Here is a 22,800-nt window from a genome sequence, read left to right on the forward strand (position 1 = left end):
ATTTTCTGGAAATACATACACTCCTTGTTTTTTAAAATGAAAATTAAGCATAGCACCATAGTAACTCCTACAGAAGTTTTTGCTTGCTTGTAATGAAAACATTAAATAAGCTGAATTTGCATTTGCATATAATCAATGTATAAAACTTAAGAATTGCCTAACATAATTCTAATAGCTCTCGTTTTAATGAAAAAGAAGGCAAACTAATGATAAATAAGATATTTATTTGTAGATCACATAGTTATAAATAAAGAGAGAAGCTAAAATTTGGATAGAAGACAGAAAAATCCACCAAAATTCTTGTGCAAATGTAATTCTAGTTGCTTATGTAGCTTGCATCTATTTTCTTGATTGTTGGTCTAGTGATTTTCTTGGTAGTCTACCTGAGTTTGTGTTAAAAAGTCTGTGACAAGATGTTTGAAAGAAGATTGGCTAGCATTAGGAATATTGTCTGAAAACTCAGCTTTTGCTTAGTTGGCATGTGCTCTAACCAACTTGTTTACTGAAGCGATGCCCAGTTCAAGGAGGTAGTAGGTTTATTATCGTAAATATTTTTAAAGTCTTGAGCAAAAGAAGACTAATTAGATTTAATGTGTGGGTTTACACCTATATAAACAATCTGCTTAGTTATGCCCGAGAAATGGCTTGATGAAAGGCCAGTGTCATCTAGTAAAATATTTTTCTCGTCTAAAATATGTTGAAGGATTTTTTAAATAGGAGAATCAAATTAATACCAAGAATTAGTGTAAGTATATATATTTTCAGTTTTAAAACATGTATACATTATCTCACTTAAAATTCAGAACAATCCTATGAATAAATTTTCCGAAACAGTCTGAGGTTCAGAGAGAGAAACTGACTAGTCTTAAATCATAAAGCTAGAGGACGTGGCAGAGCCAGAATTAAATTCAGTTTGCTGGTCTCCAAGTCTAATATGTTCTTATTCGCTGTACAGTATGACTTAAATCTTTTTGAGTGTTTACAGGTACTACCATTTTTTCTGAAAAAATCCTTGTAAAGAATTAACCCTAATTTTTTTAATGTGACCAGTTATAAAGACTGATAACCCGTGTAGTGTTTTTCTCACTTACTGTGGTTTTATCCTATAGATGCCTTAGCTGCTAATTAAAGTTTCTTTTTCATTGGGTATCTTCTTCATTTCATAAACTCCTGAAAGTGAATTGTCCTCCAGAATCTCAAGTGAGCCAGCGACATGACTTGCTATGTGCCAGTTTCTTTAGCAGTTAACTAAGAAGTTATTTCTATCTCAGGTGTATTGATTGAGTAGAAAGTACTGTGTTGAGATAGCTATAGAAAGGTGATTAAAACTTCTTTATACCTTAAGCAGCCTGTTCTCTACTAAACTAGTACCCAAAACTTTCTTACTTTCCTGCATTGCTAAACTTTCCAGTACATTATTTTTATCAGCTGCAAAATTAAACAGTAAACTTCACATTCTTGGGAGGGGACCTTTTTTTTGGAAATACCTTGATTTTCCCAGCATTATATGTAAAATGAAAGTATTTCATCTATATAGCAAAATAGTATTATATACTTGTGAGATATTTTCTATACTGTGTAGAGATTGGAAGTGGGCTATGTAAAATCTTTTATATTGTAATTCTTATACTTTTTTTCCCCATCTTTCCCCTTAGATTTCCTTCATGGATACATTTTCATAGCATTATTATGTGATGTGAGAAGTTTTTTTTTTTTTTTTGAAGTAACATGGATTTTATACTACAGAATCAAGAGATTGGCTTTATAGGAAAAATTGATTTATAAAAAAGTGGTACAGGTTTTTTATAGATAACCATGACAACATCCCATATGAATGGGCATGTTACTGAGGAATCAGACTTCGAAGTAAAAAATGTTGATCTTGCATCACCAGAGGAACATCAGAAGCTCCGAGAGATGGCTGTTGACTGCCCCGGAGATTTGGGCACCAGGATGATGCCAGTACGTCGAAGTGCGCAGTTGGAGCGTATTCGGCAACAGCAGGAGGACATGAGGCGTAGGCGAGAGGAAGAAGGGAAAAAACAAGAACTTGACCTTAATTCCTCCATGAGACTTAAGAAACTAGCCCAAATTCCTCCAAAGACTGGAATAGATAACCCTATATTTGATACAGAGGAAGGAATTGTCTTAGAAAGTCCTCATTATGCTGTGAAAATATTAGGTAAGTAAAAACAGCAGAGTAATAGACAATGTTTTGCTTTTGTTTCTCTTTCCTTAACATAAATGTGTATAGAAAGGAAGATGGGTATAAGAGAATATAAGTAACAGCAACTGGAATTCAGGCCAAGATCAGTTCTTTTCTTGGAAAAGTCATGTAACCATCATTGTTTGCTGTTAGCCACATGGAGCTAATTACATGGCTTAAATGTTCAGTCACTACAGCATGGTTTTTTAGATCTAATCCTTGAATTAAAAATTTCTACATGTGGCCTAACCTTTAAAGCCTTAGAATTCACCTTTTATTTCAAACTCAAACTTTTATACCAAAATTACTGAAAAGCACTTTTCAGATTTTGAATTTCTCATTTCCTTAAAGTTTGTAAAATAGTAATAAAATTAATATCTGTAGCTTAAAATCTATTTGATTTTCTTTAGTTATTGACTGTCGGTAAGAAGAACTGGTGCTGTTTATATGGCAGCATGCACATAAAACATGGCTCAAAATTCCCTATATTGCCTATTCCCAAGTTCCATTCTGTGAAAAAAACAAGCAAAAAAACTAATGCCATGAGATATTAATAGATATAAACAGAAAAAGAGTTCTGTGATTAAATAAATTTTGAAAACAGTGAGTTAAGTAAGACTTCTTAGAGCCTTTAGAATGCTGTAGTCATTATGAATCCACAAGAGAGATTGACGTCAAATGTGTGTTTCCAAACTTAGAATATTTGATTATTGAACTTACTGCCCTTTCTTCCTGCACACACACACAAATGATCACTGTATTAGTATTAGGAGTATACATTAATTTGTGTTACCTTACAAGCAGGCTAACTCAAATGAAGTATTTTATTTCTTGACAGTTTATTATTTATAGATGTGAAAAGAGACTTCCACTTTTCTATGGATGGAGAGAGTTGTCAATTTTATTTTATTTATTTATTGTTTGTTTGGTTTTTTGAGGAAAATTAACCCTGAGCTAACATCAGCCACCAATCCTCTTCTCTTTGCTGAGGAAGATTGGCCCTGAGCTAATTATCTGTTCCCATCTTCCTCTATTTTATATGTGGGATGCCTGCCACAGCATGGCTTGATAAGCAGTGGGTAGGTCCACACCGGGGATCCGAACCAGCGAAACTGGGGCTGCCAAAGTGGAGCATGTGAACTTAACCACTATGTCACCAGGCCAGCTCTTGGAGAGAGTTTTCATTATTTTGCCATTCATTCAAGTGTCTGTTGAACCCTGTACTAGATGCTATAGCATGCACCATTCTGTCCACAATAATCCTCTTAACAGGGCTCTGTAATCTCCATTTTGGAGATACAGAAATTGAACCGCAGTTAAATCACCTGTTTAAGAGTCCCAGCTAATCAGTGGTAGAGCCAAGTTTGAATTTGCCTGATCTGGAGATGCAGTTGGTGTACTGCACGGAGCAAAAGGTTTGGGTGGAGACTGGCATCCAGCCTGCTCTTCACTCACTGTACCTGAGCTCTGGCTACCAAGAGTGGAACACCTTTTTCTCATTTGCCCAGAGGTACCATATGTACTGGATTTGTTCCTCACTGAGTTGCTGTGTTCTAAGTTTGGAGCAGTTTCTACTGTATCACGTCATCTGCTGCTTTTCTTTGTTATAAGTTTGTTAAGGATCCACATATCTTGACAGAAAGCAATGTATATGCTTCTCTCTGTTTTAAGAAATCATAAACGTGTTCAGTGATAGTGAAGTCTGCTGAAAGCCTTCAGATATTATAATTAGTCTAGTGAAAATGGAAAGATTACATATTTTTTAGTATATTTATCTGACTGAATTTTATGCTCTTTTTTCCTAAGAGCTTTGTTAAAGGTATTTCATTCCTGATTGCCTCTTACTGACCCTCATCTTCCACCACTCTGTTATTTTGTTTTTTAAGTATTCTGTAAATATTCTCTATGACTTAGAGAAAGTTTACATTGTAATATATCCAGCCCAAGCCTGGACTGATTCTTTTGTTTTTCTGTTTAAATTTCTTTAAGATTAATGTATTTGTCCATTTGCTTTACTTAGATCAGGCATAAAATGTCCATCTAATAGATAATATTCATGAAATCTCAGTAAAGAAACAAATACAGCTTAAGCCAGATTCACTTAGCGAAACTTGTTTTTTTGGCCTACGCACAGAAAATTGGAGACCATTTCTCTTACAATTTTTTTTTCATGTTTGTTTGTATGCTTCTTGGCTAACTTTCTACAAGTGTACATTAAAGAACAGCTATATTTTCTTCCAACTTGTAAGCAGTCCACTGTGGTTTTCAAAAATACCTTTGTGCAATCCTTGACCTTCAGACTGTTTTACGTATCTTATTATTATTTTTTTTTTTGAGGAAGATTAGCCCTGAGCTAACTGCTACCAGTCCTACTCTTTGCTGAGGAAGCCTGGCCCTGAGCTCACATCCATGCCCATCTTCCTCTACTTTATACGTGGGACGCCTACCACAGCACGGCATGCCAAGCAGTGCCATGTCTGTACCCGGGATCTGAACTGGCGAACCCGGGCCGCCAAGAAGCGGAACGTGCGAACTTAACTGTTCTGCCACCAGGCCGGCCCAGCCCCATACATATCTTATTTTTAAAGTAATTTGAAATGTAGTACCAGGTATCTGTAATTCATTTCTTGGATAGGAGAATATTTAGTATTTTGAGAAATAAGTGATAGATTTAATGTGAATACACTCAACACAAATATGCTAATTGTAGGAAACATGAAAAATTAGCGTAAATTATAAAGTTGTTATTGTCAGTCAAAGCCTCAGTTTTTGGATATACTGTTTTTAAGTTTTCATTTTAAAAGGAAGTGTAATAGCTTTGTACTAAACATTTTTTTCCTGTTCGTAATTTGCTAACACATCAAACTACAACAGACCTACTCCCTTCAAATTGTGTGAGTCTCCTGCCAGTATTTTGATTAATACACACATGCCAGGAGACGGCTTCTCAGCCTTTTTCACAGCCAGAAACAGCAGCCTTGTTTTAAATGAGGAAAGGATGGGGCAACTGATTTCTTTTCTTTGAGAGAAAGCCTTCAGTTTCCGAATGATACATCATAAGTTTATCTGTGAGTAGAGAAAATAACTCTTTTAAGAGCTGAAAATGTAATTGGAAAGGTTAATTGTCTAGGTGGTGGTTTTTAATGAAAGTATTTATAAATTTGCACTGTATAGTAATAAAAGTGCAGGGATGGAATTGATAGAAAATATTCAGAAAGAATGAACTGAATTGTTATGTTTAAAAGCAGTCAAAATCTTATTGAAAATTAAAAGATAGTGATGTGGCAACTTAATTTCAAATGAATAATTAATATTATAAATTAGAAGAATTTTGATGTATTAGGGAGGCTTTCCTTAAAATTGGCATGAGTTATTAAACCTTGCTTTGTTATAAATAAAATATCATTGTCTTTTTTCCTTTCATGAGCAAAGCAAACTACGTTGTGGGAGAAATCCTGAGCAAAGAGCAGAGTGCAGGGTAGAGTGGGATGGGGTAGAGGAGGGTCGTTTTCAGATGGTGCTACGTTATAGGCGTCACTGTTTCTCTTTGTTTTGTATTCACAGATAAGTAATTTGGGGCCAGGGTTGTGGACAAGTAAATCTAGTAGATAGAATGTTTAAAGGGAATAAACTAGGAAACACTGCCATCTATCATATATGTGACTATGTGACTGTTACACCTGAGAAGAGGCCTTAGGAAAGGCACACAGACCCACGCACCCGTGGTGAGCTATTTGTTTTCTGGCTAATAAGGAGACTCTTGAAATTTGTCACTAGGTGCTTTCTAATTAACACCAGATGCTGTTAATTTGAAGAAAAATTAAAAAGATGCCAGAGGGAAGAAAACTAGGATGAATAAGATATTTTCATAATATTAATAATAGCATGTTGTGTTTTTCTTTTTTGCCAGATGTCCCTGAATATTCAAACTATTAAGTCAAGAGTATTCCTGTGCTTGACATTGTAAAGTGTCTCCTCTTCCACATTTCTTTCTCACATTATTTGACTTTTGATTGACCATGGGCTATGCTGGAATTTTGCTGGATCGTGATAAACTTTTTTAAGATTGGCTTTTAAAATAAAGTTTATTTAAAGCCAGCAAACAAAATTCCAGTGCCAATAAACCTCGAGTTCGGCCTACTTCTGAGAAGTTAATTATTCTTTCTCTTAAATTTTTACTCAAATGCTGTAGATATTTCTAAACTTTCTTAGTCATTCTTTGAGAGACTTGTTTTCTGAAAGTGAAATGATTAAACTGCTTGGTACTAGGTTTAATGTTTAAAATGTTTGAACCTATTTGAAAATTTTCTGATTTGTTCAGCTTGCTGTATTTGGAGCTAACTAAAATAAAGATTAAGAAATTCATTAGAATAGAGTATAGTCATGTAATGTTTGGTTGTTAAATATACATATTCTGCTGAAAAATAACTGCTACAACATTCAGTTTGACACCATGTGTCAAAACTTCACTCCACATATTAAGTAATAATAGGTTTTAAGTTTTTCCCTCTTGCAAAGACTTGCATCATGTTAAATGTATGACATCGTTACATATTGGAAAGCATAAGGATGTCTGGAGTCAGATGTAGGATTTAAATACTTTTTATCTTCACTTAATTGCTATTGACCTTGGACAAGTTACTTAACTTTTCTGAGCCTCAGTTTCAGAATTTTCTTGAGGACTAAGTGAAAAAAATGTGTATAGGCATGTGGCACACTGTATGTTTGACTAAAATTTAACTTTTGTAAGAACCAGAAGCCACCAGAGAGATCATCTAACCTTCTAGTTCATGAAATTAATTAGAATTAATTAGTTCATTTTTTAAAATAAATTTACTGTTTTGGTTTTTTTTTTGAGGAAGATTAGCCCTGAGCTAACATCTGCTGCCAATCTTCCTCTTTTTGCTGAGGAAGACTGGCCCTGAGCTAACATCCATGCCCATCTTCCTCTACTTTATATGTGGGATGCCTACCACAGCATGGCTTGCCAAGCTGTGCTGTGTCCGCACCCGGGATCCAAACTGGCTAACCCCAGGCCACTGAAGCAGAATGTGTGCACTTAACCGCTGCACCACCCAGCCGGCTCCTGAATTTACTCTTTTTAAGTGTACATATTCATGAGATTTTACCAGTCACAAGATTGTGTAACCATCACCACTGTGTACTTCCATAGTGTTTTCATTACCCTAAAAAGAAGCTCTGCCCATTAGCAATCACTCCCTATTCTCCTTTCTGCCTAACCCCTGACAACCCTAATCTGCTTTCTGTCTGTACATTTGTTTATTTGGGACATTTCACATAACTGAATCATGTAGTATATGGCCTTTTGTGACTGGCTTTTTTTTTCATATAGCGTCATGGTTTCAAGGTTCATAGGTGTTGTAGCATTAACCAGTACTTCTTTCCTTTTTATGGCTGAATAATATTCCACTGAATGAACATACCACATTTTGTTTATCTATTCATCTGTTCATGGAACACTTGGGTTGTTTTCGCCTTTTGGCTATTGTGAATAGTGCTGTTATGAATATTCATTTGTATGTTTTTGTTTGAACACCTGTTTTCAGTTCTTTTAGATGTGTACCTAGGAGTGGAATTGCTGAGTCACATGGTAATTCTGTGTTTAACTTATTAAGGAACTGCCATATCTTCTGTAGCATCTGCACTCTTTTATATTCTCACCCAGCATTGTGTGAGTGTTCCAGTTTCTCTGCATCTTAACTTCTACTTGTTATTATATGTCTTTTTAATTTCAGCCATCCTATCAACCAGTAATTTTGTTAAGGACTAGAATAAAATAGAAAATACTAAATTATATTGTATTGCACGTAAGTATTCATAAACCTTCTTTTTGTTGTTTTTTTTTAAAGATTGGCACCTGGGCTAACATCTGTTGCCAGTCTTCTTTTTTCGTTCTTCTTCTTCCCAAAGCCCGCCTTCCCCCAGTACATGGTTGTATACTGTAGTTATGAGTGCCTCTGGTTGTGGCATGTGGGACGCCACCTCAGCATTGCCTGATGAGCAGTGCCATGTCCATGCCCAGGATCCGAACTGGCGAAACCCTGGGCCACTGAAGCAGAGCACACGAACTTAACCACTCGGCCATGGGGCCAGCCCCTGTAAATCTTTTATTTCACATAGGTATGTGTGTACTGAGTTGAGAAATAAAATATATTTTTTTAATGGACTGCCAACAAAAGTTAGAGAAATATTATCCTAAAAAATCTACTAATTTTGTAGAAAGGCCCAGAGACTTGAGGTGAATTGGCCAGTGACATATAATACAATTAGTAAGTGCTCAAGCCATAAGTAGAACTCAGGTATTCTGACTTCACATTTGGGGCTTTTTTCCTCTCTCACCAAACGCCTTTCAGTTTCGTCCAGAGAAAAATCATGAAGCTTTTGTACTTGATTGACTAATAGTCACTTCAATGACAGTTTTCCATCGTCTCATCATATGTAGGGGTAAGATTTTTGTTCTGCTGTCTGTTTCAACTTTCTTTGCTTATATACTTATCTAGTATTTGTGTTTAATTTGTAACCCAGTTTGTTAATGAGTAATTTACTGTTCAGGATCTTTCATCAGCTTCTGACTATTTTTAATAAATTCATTTTGACCTAGTTAGCTGAAAACGAAAGTTTAGAGATCTGAATTTTATGTTCTTAAATTTAAAAAGAAAAGACCACTCCTATTTAATTGAAGATTTTCTGAAAGAACATTCTGATTTTGATTGAACAGATAGATGTAGTGGAAGCTGACATAATTTCCTCATACTCAATAATGTTAGTTCCTCATCTGAATATTCAATTTGATTGTACAGTTTAGGGGAAAAGAGGAAATTAAAAAGTTTCAGAAAAAAAGTCATAAAGTTAGTTGAAATCTAGAAATTGTGGACGATAGGTCAAAAGAATTGGCATTGTTTAAACAATGAAATGGAAGAATCTTAGTGCTAGAATAGATCTCTAGAAACTCTCTGTTTTCATGTGGGGTAAATGATAGCAATAAGTAAAAATAAGCAAAGCTAATCCAGGGTAGGTGGTTATCCATTGTTCTGAAAGATCTGCAGAGATGGAGATTCCTCAGCTTCTTTGGGTAATTTTATTTACCCTTATAGCCAAAAAATTCTCCCTTATGGCTACCCAGAGTCTTGGGTGTTTGAAGATAGAATTTTCAGATAGAGCAACTCGGTGATTGCTTTCTTTTGCCTATTTTAGAGTCTTCATTCTTTTATGTTTTAGCCTGCCAGGTGAGGGCCAAAGAGAAAGGAGAGAGTTCAGGGGTGGATTTCTGGACTTACGTCTGTGTTTGTATTTATCTGATTAATTGTATCCCAAAGCCAAATGTAAGTGATTTTTTCTTACTTTTAGATAATATATCCTTTCTTTTAACATAAATAATCAAGATTTAAGTGTTGTATGAAATGTTAGAGAAGATGATGGGAACTTAAACAGTTTCTACTGAACATCAAATAAAAGGAAATAGATCAAACTACAAGACAAGGAATTTAAACTAGATATAAAGAACTTCCTTGTAGAGAAGTTGTTACAGACTAGAATTTATCACCAAAGCTGGATTTGCTATGCGTACCTCTGCCTTCCCCTCTGCAGAGTGTCCCCATTTCTGCCCTCCCTCCATCCTGCCTTGCTCTGGGACTCTCTTCCTGCCTCAGTACTCTCTTCTTTGTCCACTCCTCACTCTGCACTGTGTCATTCTTTCTCACTAGCCCTGTGATTACCCATTTATCTATTTCTCTGTCCACGTGGTTCTTTCTCCTTGTGTGTGCTATATCTCTGGTATGGGAGTATGGAAGGGGGCCACTGATCTCTGTGTATGGAAAGTCTCTGTTCTCTCTGTATTCTGTCCGTCCGTCCTTGTTTATCTTCATCACTATTACAGAAAAGGGTTCATATTTGACAGAACTGATTTAGTTGCATCTGATTGAATTTTAAAAATTCCCTCTGGAATTGCACAGAATGTTGAAGAACTTAGGTGACTTTTTGTTTAAGTAAAAGATGTAACCTCAATTGCTGCATCAGACAGTGCAACATTTCTTTAGGTGTGTAGAAAATTAACTATTCTTAAATAATATGTATTTGTAAAGTGGTTCTAAAGATGTACCACAGAGGGAAAGGCTTCTTTTTTTAAACCTACACCTAGGAGCTGGCCGTGTGGTATAGTGGTTAAGTTTGGCCTGCTCCGCTTTGGCAGCCCTGGTTCATGGGTTCAGATCCCAGGCACAGACCTACACCACTTGTCAACCATGCTGTGGTGGCAACCTACATATAAAATGGAGGAAGACTGGCACAGATTAGCTCAGGGCTAATCTTCCTCAAGCAAAAAACAGAGGAAGATGGGCAACAGATGTTAGCTCAGGGCTAATCTTCCTCAGCTGAAAAATAAATAAAAATAAACCTAAAACTAAATATTCTGACCTTTGAAATTAAGAATTTTTATTCAAAACTAAAATATGAATGAGAACATATTAATGAGAATCGCTGAGTTAATGTTGCCAACAATTATTTTCATTATGACATCATACTTAATATCAAAGAAAAGACCCTTTGTCAGAATTCCATTCAGAATTTTCTAATAAAGAATTGAGAAAAGGGCCAGCCCCGGTAGCCTAGCAGTTAAGTTCAGCACACTTTGCTTTGGTGGCCCAGGTTCAGTCTCCAGGTCTGGACCTGTACCACTCATCTGTGGCCATCCTGTCCCAGCGGCTCATATACAAAAAGGAAGATTGGCAACAGATGTTAGCTCAGGGCGAATCTTCCTCAGCAAAACAAACAAACAAAAAAACTGAGTAAAGACAGTGCACTCATTTCATTTATCATAATTAGTATTTTAAAACTAATGCCATAGGTATTTGTTCCTTTCTTTGTGACCTTAAAACTGTTACTGGGCAGAGGCAGCATCATTTTTAATGTCCTTTACATTGATAAACTTACTTGTAAATACATACTAACTTCATCAGAGGGTTTGTATCATTTAGTGTTTCGTATTTTTTCTTAAATATTCATTTGTTTCAGCTACATATGGTTTAGTTCATCTCTTCTTTAATGAAGTTTTTAAAACTCTTCTGAGTGTCTGGTAACTTAATCTGTTTTACTTGTTCATTAAACATTCTTAATGGAAACATTTGAACCTGAAGGATGAGAGTACTTTGGGCAGCTTTCCTGCCTAAGAATGCTCTTTGGGAACTTTCCCAGCTAAATAAGTCGTGAAAGCAGGTGGAATGGAATGGAATTTATCTGAAACTGTCCATCTAAATCATAGTTATCACTTTTGCTCCACTACTTGGTTACCCAGGCTAGTGCAACACTATCAAAGATGCTTTACAACATTTCTCAAAAGATTCATAGCCTCTACATTCACAGAAATTGCAGTTTTGGTTTCTTTTGCCAAACTTCCCCCAGTGTACTACCTAACATGCTATTGTAATGTGAGAGTTGAAATAAAATACTCTGAGAAAATATTTAAAGCCTAAGACACTTGGGTAAAATAGCAGAGGTAGAATGCAACAATATTGTAGAAGTGGCATTTGGAGGGTGAGTTAAAACACACATACTGTGTGCATCGTATGTGTGAACATGGCACAACACAGTTCACTAGAGGACGTTCCTCCTGTAGATACACAGTAATATAGCTGGAATGTGTAAGCTTCTCTAACTACTAGTCGGTCTATGTTACGTGCTGCTAGATTGGGCAAAAAGACATCTCAGGACAGCTTTTCCAAAACAGATAAACGATATATCACAGTCAAGCCCTAGAATCTGCAAAAAAATGTTTATCTTATTTTATTCCTTTGGTGTGGCAGAAAAAACACTGCCTTAGAAGTCAAGGAAATGGATTCTTCATCCAGGTGCCATTTTTATGTATGACTTCATTTTTTACATCTGTAGAGATTTGATCTGAGTTATGTATGTCTCACATTTTGGTGGTGTTTTTTGTTTTTCTTTTTAATTGGGAAAAGTTTCTTAGGGTTTTTATGAGGACTAAATAAAATAATGTAGGTGCCTATAAGATAATATTGTTCTATATCTTACTAGTCAGTAATGGCAATGACTAATGTAATTTGGGCCAAATATTTCTAGTTTTTTTAATAATGGTTAGTGATATTTAACTGTAAAAGCTGAGCTTAAGTGCAAGTGATCTCAGCTTAGTCTGGCAGCATTGATTAACGTTTTAAGTCTGGAGTGGAGACAACTCCTAAGAAAAGATAATTTCAGTGAAAACAGCTTTTACTAATTAAACAAGCAAAATGTGAATGGACTTCAGAAAAGCAAGTGAAGTTGTAAAAGATGATAATTAACAAGTTGAAATTGGTCTTTATGCTAACCTAAAAAACTTGAACCTTAAGCCCAGGTAAATTTTTGATATTTCTAGCATCGGTATGGTCCTTAGATTCTCCTAGAACCCATTACTTGTGTAGATAGGTACTGGGTCATCAACCTCTTTGGGACTCAGTTGTATTTTTCTTCTGCTTTACAGCCTTCCTATTCCTATAGATTTTATCTTGGTCCCTGACCTCCTAGGTAAAAGACATTTCCACTTAGACCCAGAGATTTTTTTTTTTTCTGTGAATTTTAAGCTGACCTAGATGGTCTTTACGGCTTAGAAGTCCTTATTATGAACAGAATGACCAGATTTCATCTTTCTTTGGAGCCTGTATTCCTTACCTCAGTTCCTATCAACATGCGAAGCCTGCCTATTTCTTAGAACTTTAAAGCTATCATCCTTTTTGGACTAACCACAAAATTTCCTTTTTCCTGTCTGAGCAGTGTCTCAGCTGTTAACTCATCTCCTGAAATAAAGTCATTGATCTCAAGTTGTCTCTCTCAGTAGCCATTCCTAGTTTAGGTTTCCCTACCTTTCTTTCCCTGGTTTTTCTCACAGGCTTATGACCACAATATCTTATTTATACTTAAAATATTCTAAATATGAAAATTATACGCTGTGTTTATCACAGAAGCAAGAAGAGGACAACGAAAGGAAATAGTTACCAAGGAGGAAATAGAATGGCTGTAAAAAGCAGACACAAAAACTCAATATAGCAGTCAGGGTTGTTTAGAAATTTCTATAGGAGGAAGTATGTTTGAGTACCTTAGACAGTCCCAAATGCATCCTGTCTTAAAATATTACAGTAACTTATGTAAATAAAGCCTTTAAGTCAGTGGTTCTTAACCAGAAAGATACATCATAATCAACTTTAAAAAACATATCTGTATCATTAAAGAAGACACAGGAGAATGATTGTGTTTGAGAGAACTCGGGACATACATATCTTTGTGAATTTTGTTAGTAATTCTCATAAATATTCTTGACTAAAAACGATTGTTCTGATATAGCAAGAAAAGATGAAATTATATTCAGTACGTTCTGCTTAAGACTACAGGAGTATTTATATAATCAATGTAATTACAGTCATTAAGGAAAAGGAAAAAAACTGGTAGAAAAGTGGGCAAAAGATAAGCAGAAAATAGATGTAAGAAGAAATACAAATGAGTATTATTAACCTTGTGGAAATATATTCAACCTCACTACTAGGCAAAAAAATACGCTTTTCCTAACCAGATCACCAAAAAAGAAAAGATTGATAATCTTTAATTTGGTCTGTGTTTTTAGAGGCAGGTACTCAAGTTCATTGTTGTTAGGAGTATGAGTCAGTACGAATCTGGAGGGCAGTTTGGCAATTTGGATCAAAGTTTTAAATGTTTTTATTGTCCAATGAGTAATTTTATCCTAGGAATTTATTCTCAAGGAATTGGAAAATGCAGATTGTGGAACAACATTTACAATCTGACCTGTATGGTTAGATAGACATTAAAAAAATAAAAGGCTGAAAGGCTATATATAGTATAACGAAATTACACCAGTAGTTATAGCTGAAAAGTATGACTACAGATAATTTGTTTTTATAATGTCAGTATTTTGGTGTCCTTGGGGGTGGCTTTGGTACACAGGAGAGATTATGCAGAAATTCCTTTGCCTTTAAAAATTTAAATCTCCCTGGGGTTGAAGATGCACAATAGGGAGATGGTTACCTTCTGGCCTGACTAAAGTTGATTACTGATTTCAGTCAGCAGTGAGAACTGAAGCCCCCGATTTTTCTCATTGCCCTGACAACCAGGCTGAGCCCCTTTAAACAGTTACTAAAATTTTAAACAGCAATCTCATTATCCACTCAGGGGAAACTGTAGTTCCCATAAGGTTGTAGCCAATTACTTTAACTACTTGGTTGGTTTTGTAATTCTTTTTTCTTTTAAGATATTTAAATGTTTTTCCATTTTGCTCTAAAGATACTTTAAGGCTGTTGAATTCTTTATACTCGTAGGGAATTCTTTACACACTTAGGTAATTCTGTGGTAAACTCTGAATTTGATGGAATCTGACATTCCATATTCTTTCTTTTTCTTCTCCCAGCCTTATTGAAGTATAATTAACAAATAAAATTGTATATATCTCAAATATATAGTATGATGATTTGACGTATACATTGTGAAATATTTACAAATTAAGTTAATTAACACATCCATCACCTCACATAGTTCACCTTTTGTATGTGTGTGGTGAGAATGCTTCAGATCAACTCTTTTAGCAAATTTCAAGTATACGGTACAATGTTATTGACTGTAGTCACCATGCTGTACATTAGGTCCTCAGAACTTATGCAGCTTAAAACTGACAGTTTGTACTTTTTGACTAATATCTCCCAATTTTCCATATCTATATTCTGTCTACTCTTGTAGATATCATAGTGGCTTATGGTTAAATTCTGGTTATTTCTCAAGTTTTATTTAGCTCTGGGTCATAACTTCTTAGGTCATTCTAAGGGTAGTCTTGACTTTCTTTTTTTTTTTTTTTTTTGCAATTTTTTGTTGCATTTTAAGTTACTAAAGAGCATGTATATGTTTTATTAGAAGGACTAAAGCTGTTTTAATTTTGTGGAGAAAAGGTAGGGAAACTCAAGAATCAAGAACTATTCAAATCTATAAAAAAAACTTTACTGTTAAGTAGTAGGATATGAGACAAATGTGTAAGTATCAATAGCTTTTCTGCAGACCTTATCTGAAGAAGACTAACAAAAAGACTGAAACCGAGAGTTTTTTTCCCATGTGACTGTGCATAAAACAGTATCCACTGTAAGCTTTTCCCAGACTCATTTACAGGTTTAATATCAGTCAGAATCTCAATAATATTTTTCTTTTTGGAAGAATAGGAAAGAGAGAGTGGGAGGGATCTTGAAAAAATGATTCTGTAGCTCATTTTGAGTAGTCAAGACATTTTTGAAAAAGTAATGAGCACGTACTTGTCATATCAATATGAGTGAAGACTGTAATGCTACTATAGTAAGACATTGTGGTTCTGATAGACCAATAGACTAGAAACAGACCGATGTGTGTAAGAATTTGGTGGTATCGTAAATCAGTGGAAAAGGAAGGATTGTTCAGTAATGGTGTTAGAATAATTGGTTAACCACTTGGAAGAAATGAAATTAAAATTTCCTCTCAAATCTGTACCAAAATAAATTCCAGATGGATTAAAGTTCATTATGAAATAAAAGCCATAAGAAGCTAGGAGAAATGTAGGTAAGTACTTAATGACCAGGGGAAAGAGTTTATAAGCATAGAAACAAGTGAAAGAAATTGCACAGAAAAAGGTGGATCATTCTTAACACATAAGAGTTGAAAACCTCTACAATAAAAGCTACCACAAATGCAATTAACAGACAAATGGAAAAAGTGGAAAACTATTTCCAAAAAATGTGACAAAATGTACACACACACGCACACATCTACCTACTGAGGGGCAGGGAAGAGACAGCCTGTGGTTCTTAACCATTTTGGGATAACCCTCTCCCAGAAAAATGCGTGTGCTGCATATCCACACTAACAGGCACCACACACGCCCACAACTCGCGGTATAATTTTAGGAGACTTACACGTTCCTAAGAGTCTTATGGACTACAAAAGAAGTCTGGTAAATATGAATAAGCTTCAATGTCCCTATTGAAGAATTTGAAGATTTTAAAAAACAGGCATGTTGAATATTGATGAAAATATTGCTAATGGCATGTAAATTAGTAAAAGGTCCCTGGAAAGCTGTTTGGCTTTTAAAATGTCAAAATCTTATCTTCTTTAAAAATTCTATTTCTAGGAATTATTTTAAGGAAACATCAGAATCTCAGACAGATTTTTATGCATCAGTGATCATTATGTACTGAAATGCTTATTATTACCTATAGTAGCAAAATATTGGAAGCAACCTGAATGTTCAACTTTAGTGTAATGGCTATTGTAAATTATAATTTAGTCATGTAATAGAGTATCATGGAGCCATTATATATAATGTTTTTTAAAGACTCTTTGGGTGATATGAGAAAACAATTATAATGTACTATTAAATGAACAAAGGAAATGCCGTAAAATGTTTAAAAAAAGTTGTTTCTAAGCGATGGGACTATTGGTAGTTTTAAATTCCTTTGGTATTCCTCCTCTCCTTTATTTTTATAGTGAGTATGTATTAGTTTTATAATTAAAAACACTTTTGAAAAAATGTTATTTTATTCTGTTGTATAATTTTTAAAGAGAGTTTTACTTAAAAATCAGTGAAATGACAGTGATTTGACACTGAAAAATATGTGCAACTTTTGGTTTTTTTGAAAACTTAAATTGTTATTGGTTCAAGAAATTTTATCTTAAAATACACGTTGAATTAAGACAACAACAATTAATTTTTGGATATCTTTTCCTTCTCCTACAGAAGTGGAAGACTTGTTTTCTTCACTTAAACATATCCAGCATACTTTGGTAGATTCTCAGAGCCAGGAGGATATTTCACTGCTTTTACAACTTGTACAGAATAAAGACTTCCAGAATGCATTTAAGATATACAATGCGGTCACAGTGCACATGAACAAGGCCAGTCCTCCATTTCCTCTTATCTCCAATGCACAAGATCTTGCACAAGAGGTATGTATTCTGAACATCTTGTTGACATATACAGAGGAATTGTTAGGGATGGTAAGGCAGTATTATTGGAAGATACTAATGTGAATATAAGGCTTGTTTGAATTAATTACTGCTGATCACATGTTAATAATTTATTGTGTTAGGAAAATTTGCTGCATGAATTTTATTCTAAAAAATATATATACTTAGTTTAGAGTCAGAGCTCTATTTCCTGAAAAGAAGAGTTTTGTATATAAAATTATAGGTTTGCATAGTAAAAGAAATATTTATCTAAATTACTAAAAGGGAAAGTTTTTAAATGCTTTTAGTGTAGTGTTATTTTAAGCATACATTATAAACTGAGATAATACTGATGAGATAAAATTATATTCGATAATCAGGTATCATGAATATATAACTTCTAAAATTTGCTACCTGTAGGTATTTTCAAATTTTTCCTCTATAAAAAATATATAGAAGGTCCGAAATAATTAAATTTTTATGTACAGTGAGAGGTTTTTTTTGTTAACCTGCTGACTTTTAAGTTCTAGTTTCTGCTGCTTGTTTGATACTCAGTGTTTAATGTGTTCTGCAAACATCTTTTAAATTGAAGTTTTAAAAGCATATAAATAAGCCATTTCCTATTTTGGGGAGTGGACATATTGTCATTATTAGAGGATTTTAAGTTCTTTTGATGTTATAAAAACTAATAATTCTGGAAGTCCATCAAGTAAATCTGTTTCGTTGAACCCAGACACAACACAGAAAATGGGCTAGGGGGAATGGTGGGACTTCCAGAGCTAGAGACCTCTAAAATAGGTTAGGAGGCACTTTTCAGATTAGCACAGAAAGTATTGTCTTTATTTAGATCCCTAAGATAGACAGAGATCATATGTGCAAGAGTGGCTGAGAGACGTCTAGTGTTGTCCAGGATAGGAGAGTATTGCCTTAGGACCTGTTCTAGAGAGGAAGTTTTCCATCCGCTAGAGCTTAAAAGAGCTAGTTGAAAGTTATTCTTTATGCTCATTGTTTATTATTATTATTATTTTATTTATTTATTTTTGTGTGTGTGTGAGGAAGCTTGCCCCTGAGCTAACATCTGTTGTTAATCTTTCTCTTTTTGCTTGAGGAAGATTGTCACTGAGCTAACATCTGTGCCAGTCTGCCTTTATTTTTTTTTTTTTGTATGTGGGATGTTGCCACAGCACGTCTCGATGATCCATGTGTAGGTCCAAGCTCAGGATCCGAACCAGCTAGCCCCAGGCCACTGAAGCAGAATGCGCATACTTAACCAGTGGGCTGGCCCCTCATTGGTTATTATGAAAATTAAATATGCAAAATTTTTTATTAAAAAAATCCCTATAGTTTTACTTATCATAGTTCAAATGATTTTTCATAAAATTACTCAGAGAGATTGAAATAACTGACCTTACTTTGATCTTATTTATTCACAAATATAGAGTAACTTTTATTGTGTAGGGCAGGGAGGAATCTGTAATAAATAATTGTTACCATTCTCTTCCCTGTCTTTAGGAGGAAGGTTTGTCCAGTTAGCTTCTGGGCCTTTGTTTTGTTGAATAGAACAACGGGTAGAAAAGATAATGACATAAGCAAGGGAGATCAAAATTGCTCCAATTGAAGAAAGTGACATAGACAACAGAAAGGCTAGAAAGAAAGGATAAAAGAGGCAACATAGCTTAAAGGATTTTAGGAGTTGAGAGAGGGAAAGAACTAGAAGTAGCTAAAGAGTAAATGTTTGGGGAGAGAAAGAAATGGTTGAAAAGGACTTTAGAGAATCAATTTTGAGTATTAGTTTTAGGATAGTTAACACATCCACGTGGTTCACAATTTGAAAAGTACCATATCAAGCAGATTTTCTGAAAGTTTACTTTCACATCCTTACAGTATCTTCAGTAATACTTTGAGAATTGTATTGCTTTGGCGGTGGAGGAATACGTGGTTGATAGTGACCTTGGACTGAGACTGGTCTTAAAATGAGCTCAAAATAGTGAACCTAGTCAGGGCCACAATGTATAGTTGTGTTGCGTTGTGAATGATTTCTCCGGGAGTTGTGCATGCCCAACTGTGTGGCAGCCCTGACTTACAGTACCTAACACTTAAGAAAAGTACGTATTCAGAGCTCATCAAAGAAGGGTGTTAAATCTGATAATAAAATTCTAGAGGTTAAATGGACTCACTGTCTTTATTTTATAGCTGGAAAAACCTTAGCAATCACCTAATTCAACCCTTCTGTTTTGTATTTCTGAATATTTCGGTCAGGTGAGGTTTTGTGCCTGGCATAAAACTAGGTTGCTCATGTGCCCATTGCCTAATGTTTTGCTTTCTAGCATTTATAATTCCAGCTATTTTAATATGCGGTATTTAAAAGAAGAAATTACCTCATGCTTCAGGTGTATCATTTTTCAATGGAAATTTAAGTAAGTAAAAAAACAACTCAAGGAATTTAGTGAAAGAATATTAGGAAGTGTTTTTTTTATGGTTTAAAATATCAGTTAAACATTAAATATTATATAGTAGATAATAAAGCTTCTGAAAACTTTAAATATTGAGATCCAGATTAAATCTTTGACAGTCTAGGATATTTATTAATAAATGCAAAACAAGTTTTTGGTCATTAAAGTACTTTTATCAAGGAAAGGTTGAGAACTTGGATTTCATTTAGTAACTTTTGTTTATTCAGTAAAAATGCAAGCCAACAAACTAGGAAATGGTATTTGATTTTTTTATTTTGAGATATTGAGGTATATATGTGTATATGTGTATAAATATATATGTATGACAAAAACTTGTATCCAAAAGAACTCTTGCAAATTAGTAAGAAAAGGTCTGCACAGTTTTTAAAAAATGGGGGCCAGCCCCATGGCCGAGTGGTTAAGTTCGGGTGCTCCACTTTGGCAGACCAGGGTTTTGCTGGTTCAGATCCTGGGCGCAGACATGACACCGCTCATCAGCCCAGGCTGAGGTGGTGTCCCACATGCCACAACTAGAAGGACTCACAACTGAAATATACAACTATGAACTGGGGGGATTTGGCGAGAAAAAGCAGAAAAAAATAAAAAAGAAGATTGGCAACAGTTGTTAGCTCAGGTGCCAATGTAAAAAAAAAAAAAACAAAAATGGGCAAAGGACTTGAACAGACACTTCACAAAAAGAGAAAATCCAAATGGCCAATATGCATGAAAAGGTGTTCAGCATCATTAGCTAACAGAGAAATGCAAATTAAAACAAATGAGATGCCACTGCGTAGACACCAGAATGAGTAAAATTAAAAAAAAAAAAAGACTGGCAATATCAGATGTTGGTGAACTTACGGAGCAGCTGAAATTCTCATATGTTGCTGGTGGAGTATAAATTGGTACTCCCACTTTGGAAAATGTTTGGCAGTATCTACTAAAGCTAATGTACCTATATTCCCTGACCCAGCAATTCCACTTCTGGTATGCACCTGAGAGAAATAAAAACCATATCCACAAAAAGGCTTAAGCACAAAGGTTCATAGCAGCTAGATAGTAGTTAGAAACTAGAAACAACTGGGTGTCCATCAACCAGTGAAAGTTGAGTCAGGCTATCACTGGAAGAACAATGAGTAAACAATTGCAGTCTAATGAGAAATACTATGATGGGAGTATGAGACAGATGCCAAGAGCATGATGAGATGTGCCTACTTGTGTGTGTGGGGTGGGGGTTGGTGGTCAGAGTGATGGGAGGAAAGAAGAAACAGAAGAAGATTTAATTTGCCAAACCTTAACAGATGATTGGGAATTTACCAGGAAGCTCAAGAAAGAGGAAAAGCCATTCCGTTGGCAAAGGGTACAAAGACGGTAGTGACTGAGAAAGCCTGTTGTATTTCTTGAACAATGAGTAAGGATATGAACAATGAGATAGGATATGATCTTAAAAGATAGAATCCAGATCCTGAAGGCCAGATAAGCCATATAATTAAGTTTAAATTTATCGTATGATGGATCCATGTTGGTAAATATTTTTAAGTAATTAATTTACATGAATAGATGAAGGGAGAAAGCCATATGATCAACTTGTTGCAGAAAAGACATCTGAAAGAAATTCAGTATGTTTCCCTTGATGATGAAAATTTTTAGAAAGCCTGGCAGTTTGTTAACTTGGTAAAGAATAATATCAGAAACCAAAAGGGAGCATCTTACCTAATGGTGAAACACCAACACATTGCTTTTTAAGCCTGGATTAAGACAAAACATCTACAGACTCTCACCACTAGTATTCAGCATTTTTGTGGAGGTGGCTAGCTAGTGAAATAAAACAGGAAAAAGTAATGAAATATAAAGTTGTAGGGGAACAGGGAAAATATATGAATTTGTTTCTAATTTGAATACGTTGAATAGTTACTTTGAAGAACAAAAACCTTGATTCATTTGATACTCAACATGATTCCCATTAAAATATAGATATAATTTTTACACATACAAACAGATACCCTATTTAAACATGCACGTAAGAGATATTGGAAGAAAGAATTATTAACAAGGCTATCTCTGGGTGGTGGATAGATAGGTAATTTTTTTATTTAGCTGTTTACATGCTTCTCAAATTTAATACAAAAAAATCGTTCTAAAGAAAAGTTTTAAGCAAGAAATTTAATCTGTAAGTGATTCTGGAGCTACTGACGAGTTTTAAAGAAGAGTTTGATATAAACAGGCTTCTAATTTAAAGGATTATTCTGATAACATTGTTGAAGATGTGTGAGGTCAAGAATGGAGGCATAGAGTATGGAGGCTATTGTCTGGATGTAAGATTTGAGTAACTGTTGAACATGAAGTGAAGAAATATTTAAATAGAAAATTAATAGGACATATGTCCCTATGTGGAGAATAAAAGTAAAGGAGACGTCAAGGATGACTTCCTGCCCTCTTTTCTTTTTATTGAATTCATCAGACATTCAATAGTGTTTGCCAGGCATTTTGCCAGTAGCTGGATACAAAGCTGAATAAGATACAGTTCCATTTTTCAATGAGTTCAGTCTAGTGGGGAAACAGTTCCATCAACAATTTTAAATCAAATGTGTTCAGACTTAGGAGTATATGTTATCTAGGCAAATAGAATAAGGCAATTCAGGTAGCTGGGACAGCGAGCATAATCACAGTAATTGTAGGGAGACAGCATAGTATATGCAGGGAACAATAAGAAGTGTCCAGCTGGACCAAAAAAGTTAAGGCATGAAGAATGCCAGAGGTAGGGTTGGAAAAGAGGCAAGAATCAGATGATGCTAAAGAGCTGGGACTTTGTCCTGTAAGTGAGAGAGCCAATGAGAACTAGAATGGGTATATATCTGTTTTAGAATTGAGAAGAATATTTAGTGATACAGAAAAAAATATTTTAATAATTAGTATTAAATTGAAATAGTTAAAAAATATTGTTATAAAACAGTATGAATAGCATTTTCTCATTTTGGTAAAAGTAAGTGTAAAGGATGGATACCTAGAGACTTTCTCATAGTTTTGAGGTTATGGGTGTGTTTTTTGGTAACCACGGTATTGAATATAATTTATGTACACTTAAAATGGGTGTGTTTTATTGTATAATTCAATATGTTTTGACACATGTATACCCCTGTGTAATCTACCACCACAATCAAGTTATGGAAG

General features: G+C 34.8%; 1 protein-coding gene across 4 annotated transcripts in view; it reads left to right on the forward strand.

The window, feature by feature from the left end:
• PALS1 (protein associated with LIN7 1, MAGUK p55 family member) overlaps window positions 1–22,800 on the forward strand; it is a 96,545-nt gene that overhangs the window by 39,087 nt on the left and 34,658 nt on the right. For 2 of the 4 annotated variants that reach the window (XM_070594082.1, XM_070594083.1), the window contains exons 3-4: window positions 1,895–2,182; window positions 16,971–17,179. In XM_070594082.1, coding sequence (XP_070450183.1) covers window positions 1,918–2,182; window positions 16,971–17,179 — 474 coding nt within the window. In that variant the 5' untranslated portion in view covers window positions 1,895–1,917. Of the gene's footprint in view, window positions 1–1,655; window positions 2,183–16,970; window positions 17,180–22,800 lie in introns of all 4 variants that reach the window. The other 2 variants (XM_070594080.1, XM_070594081.1) reach the window with 1 other exon arrangement.

This window comes from Equus przewalskii, chromosome 25, assembly GCF_037783145.1.
Source record: "Equus przewalskii isolate Varuska chromosome 25, EquPr2, whole genome shotgun sequence".
Classification (NCBI taxonomy): domain Eukaryota; kingdom Metazoa; phylum Chordata; class Mammalia; order Perissodactyla; family Equidae; genus Equus; species Equus przewalskii.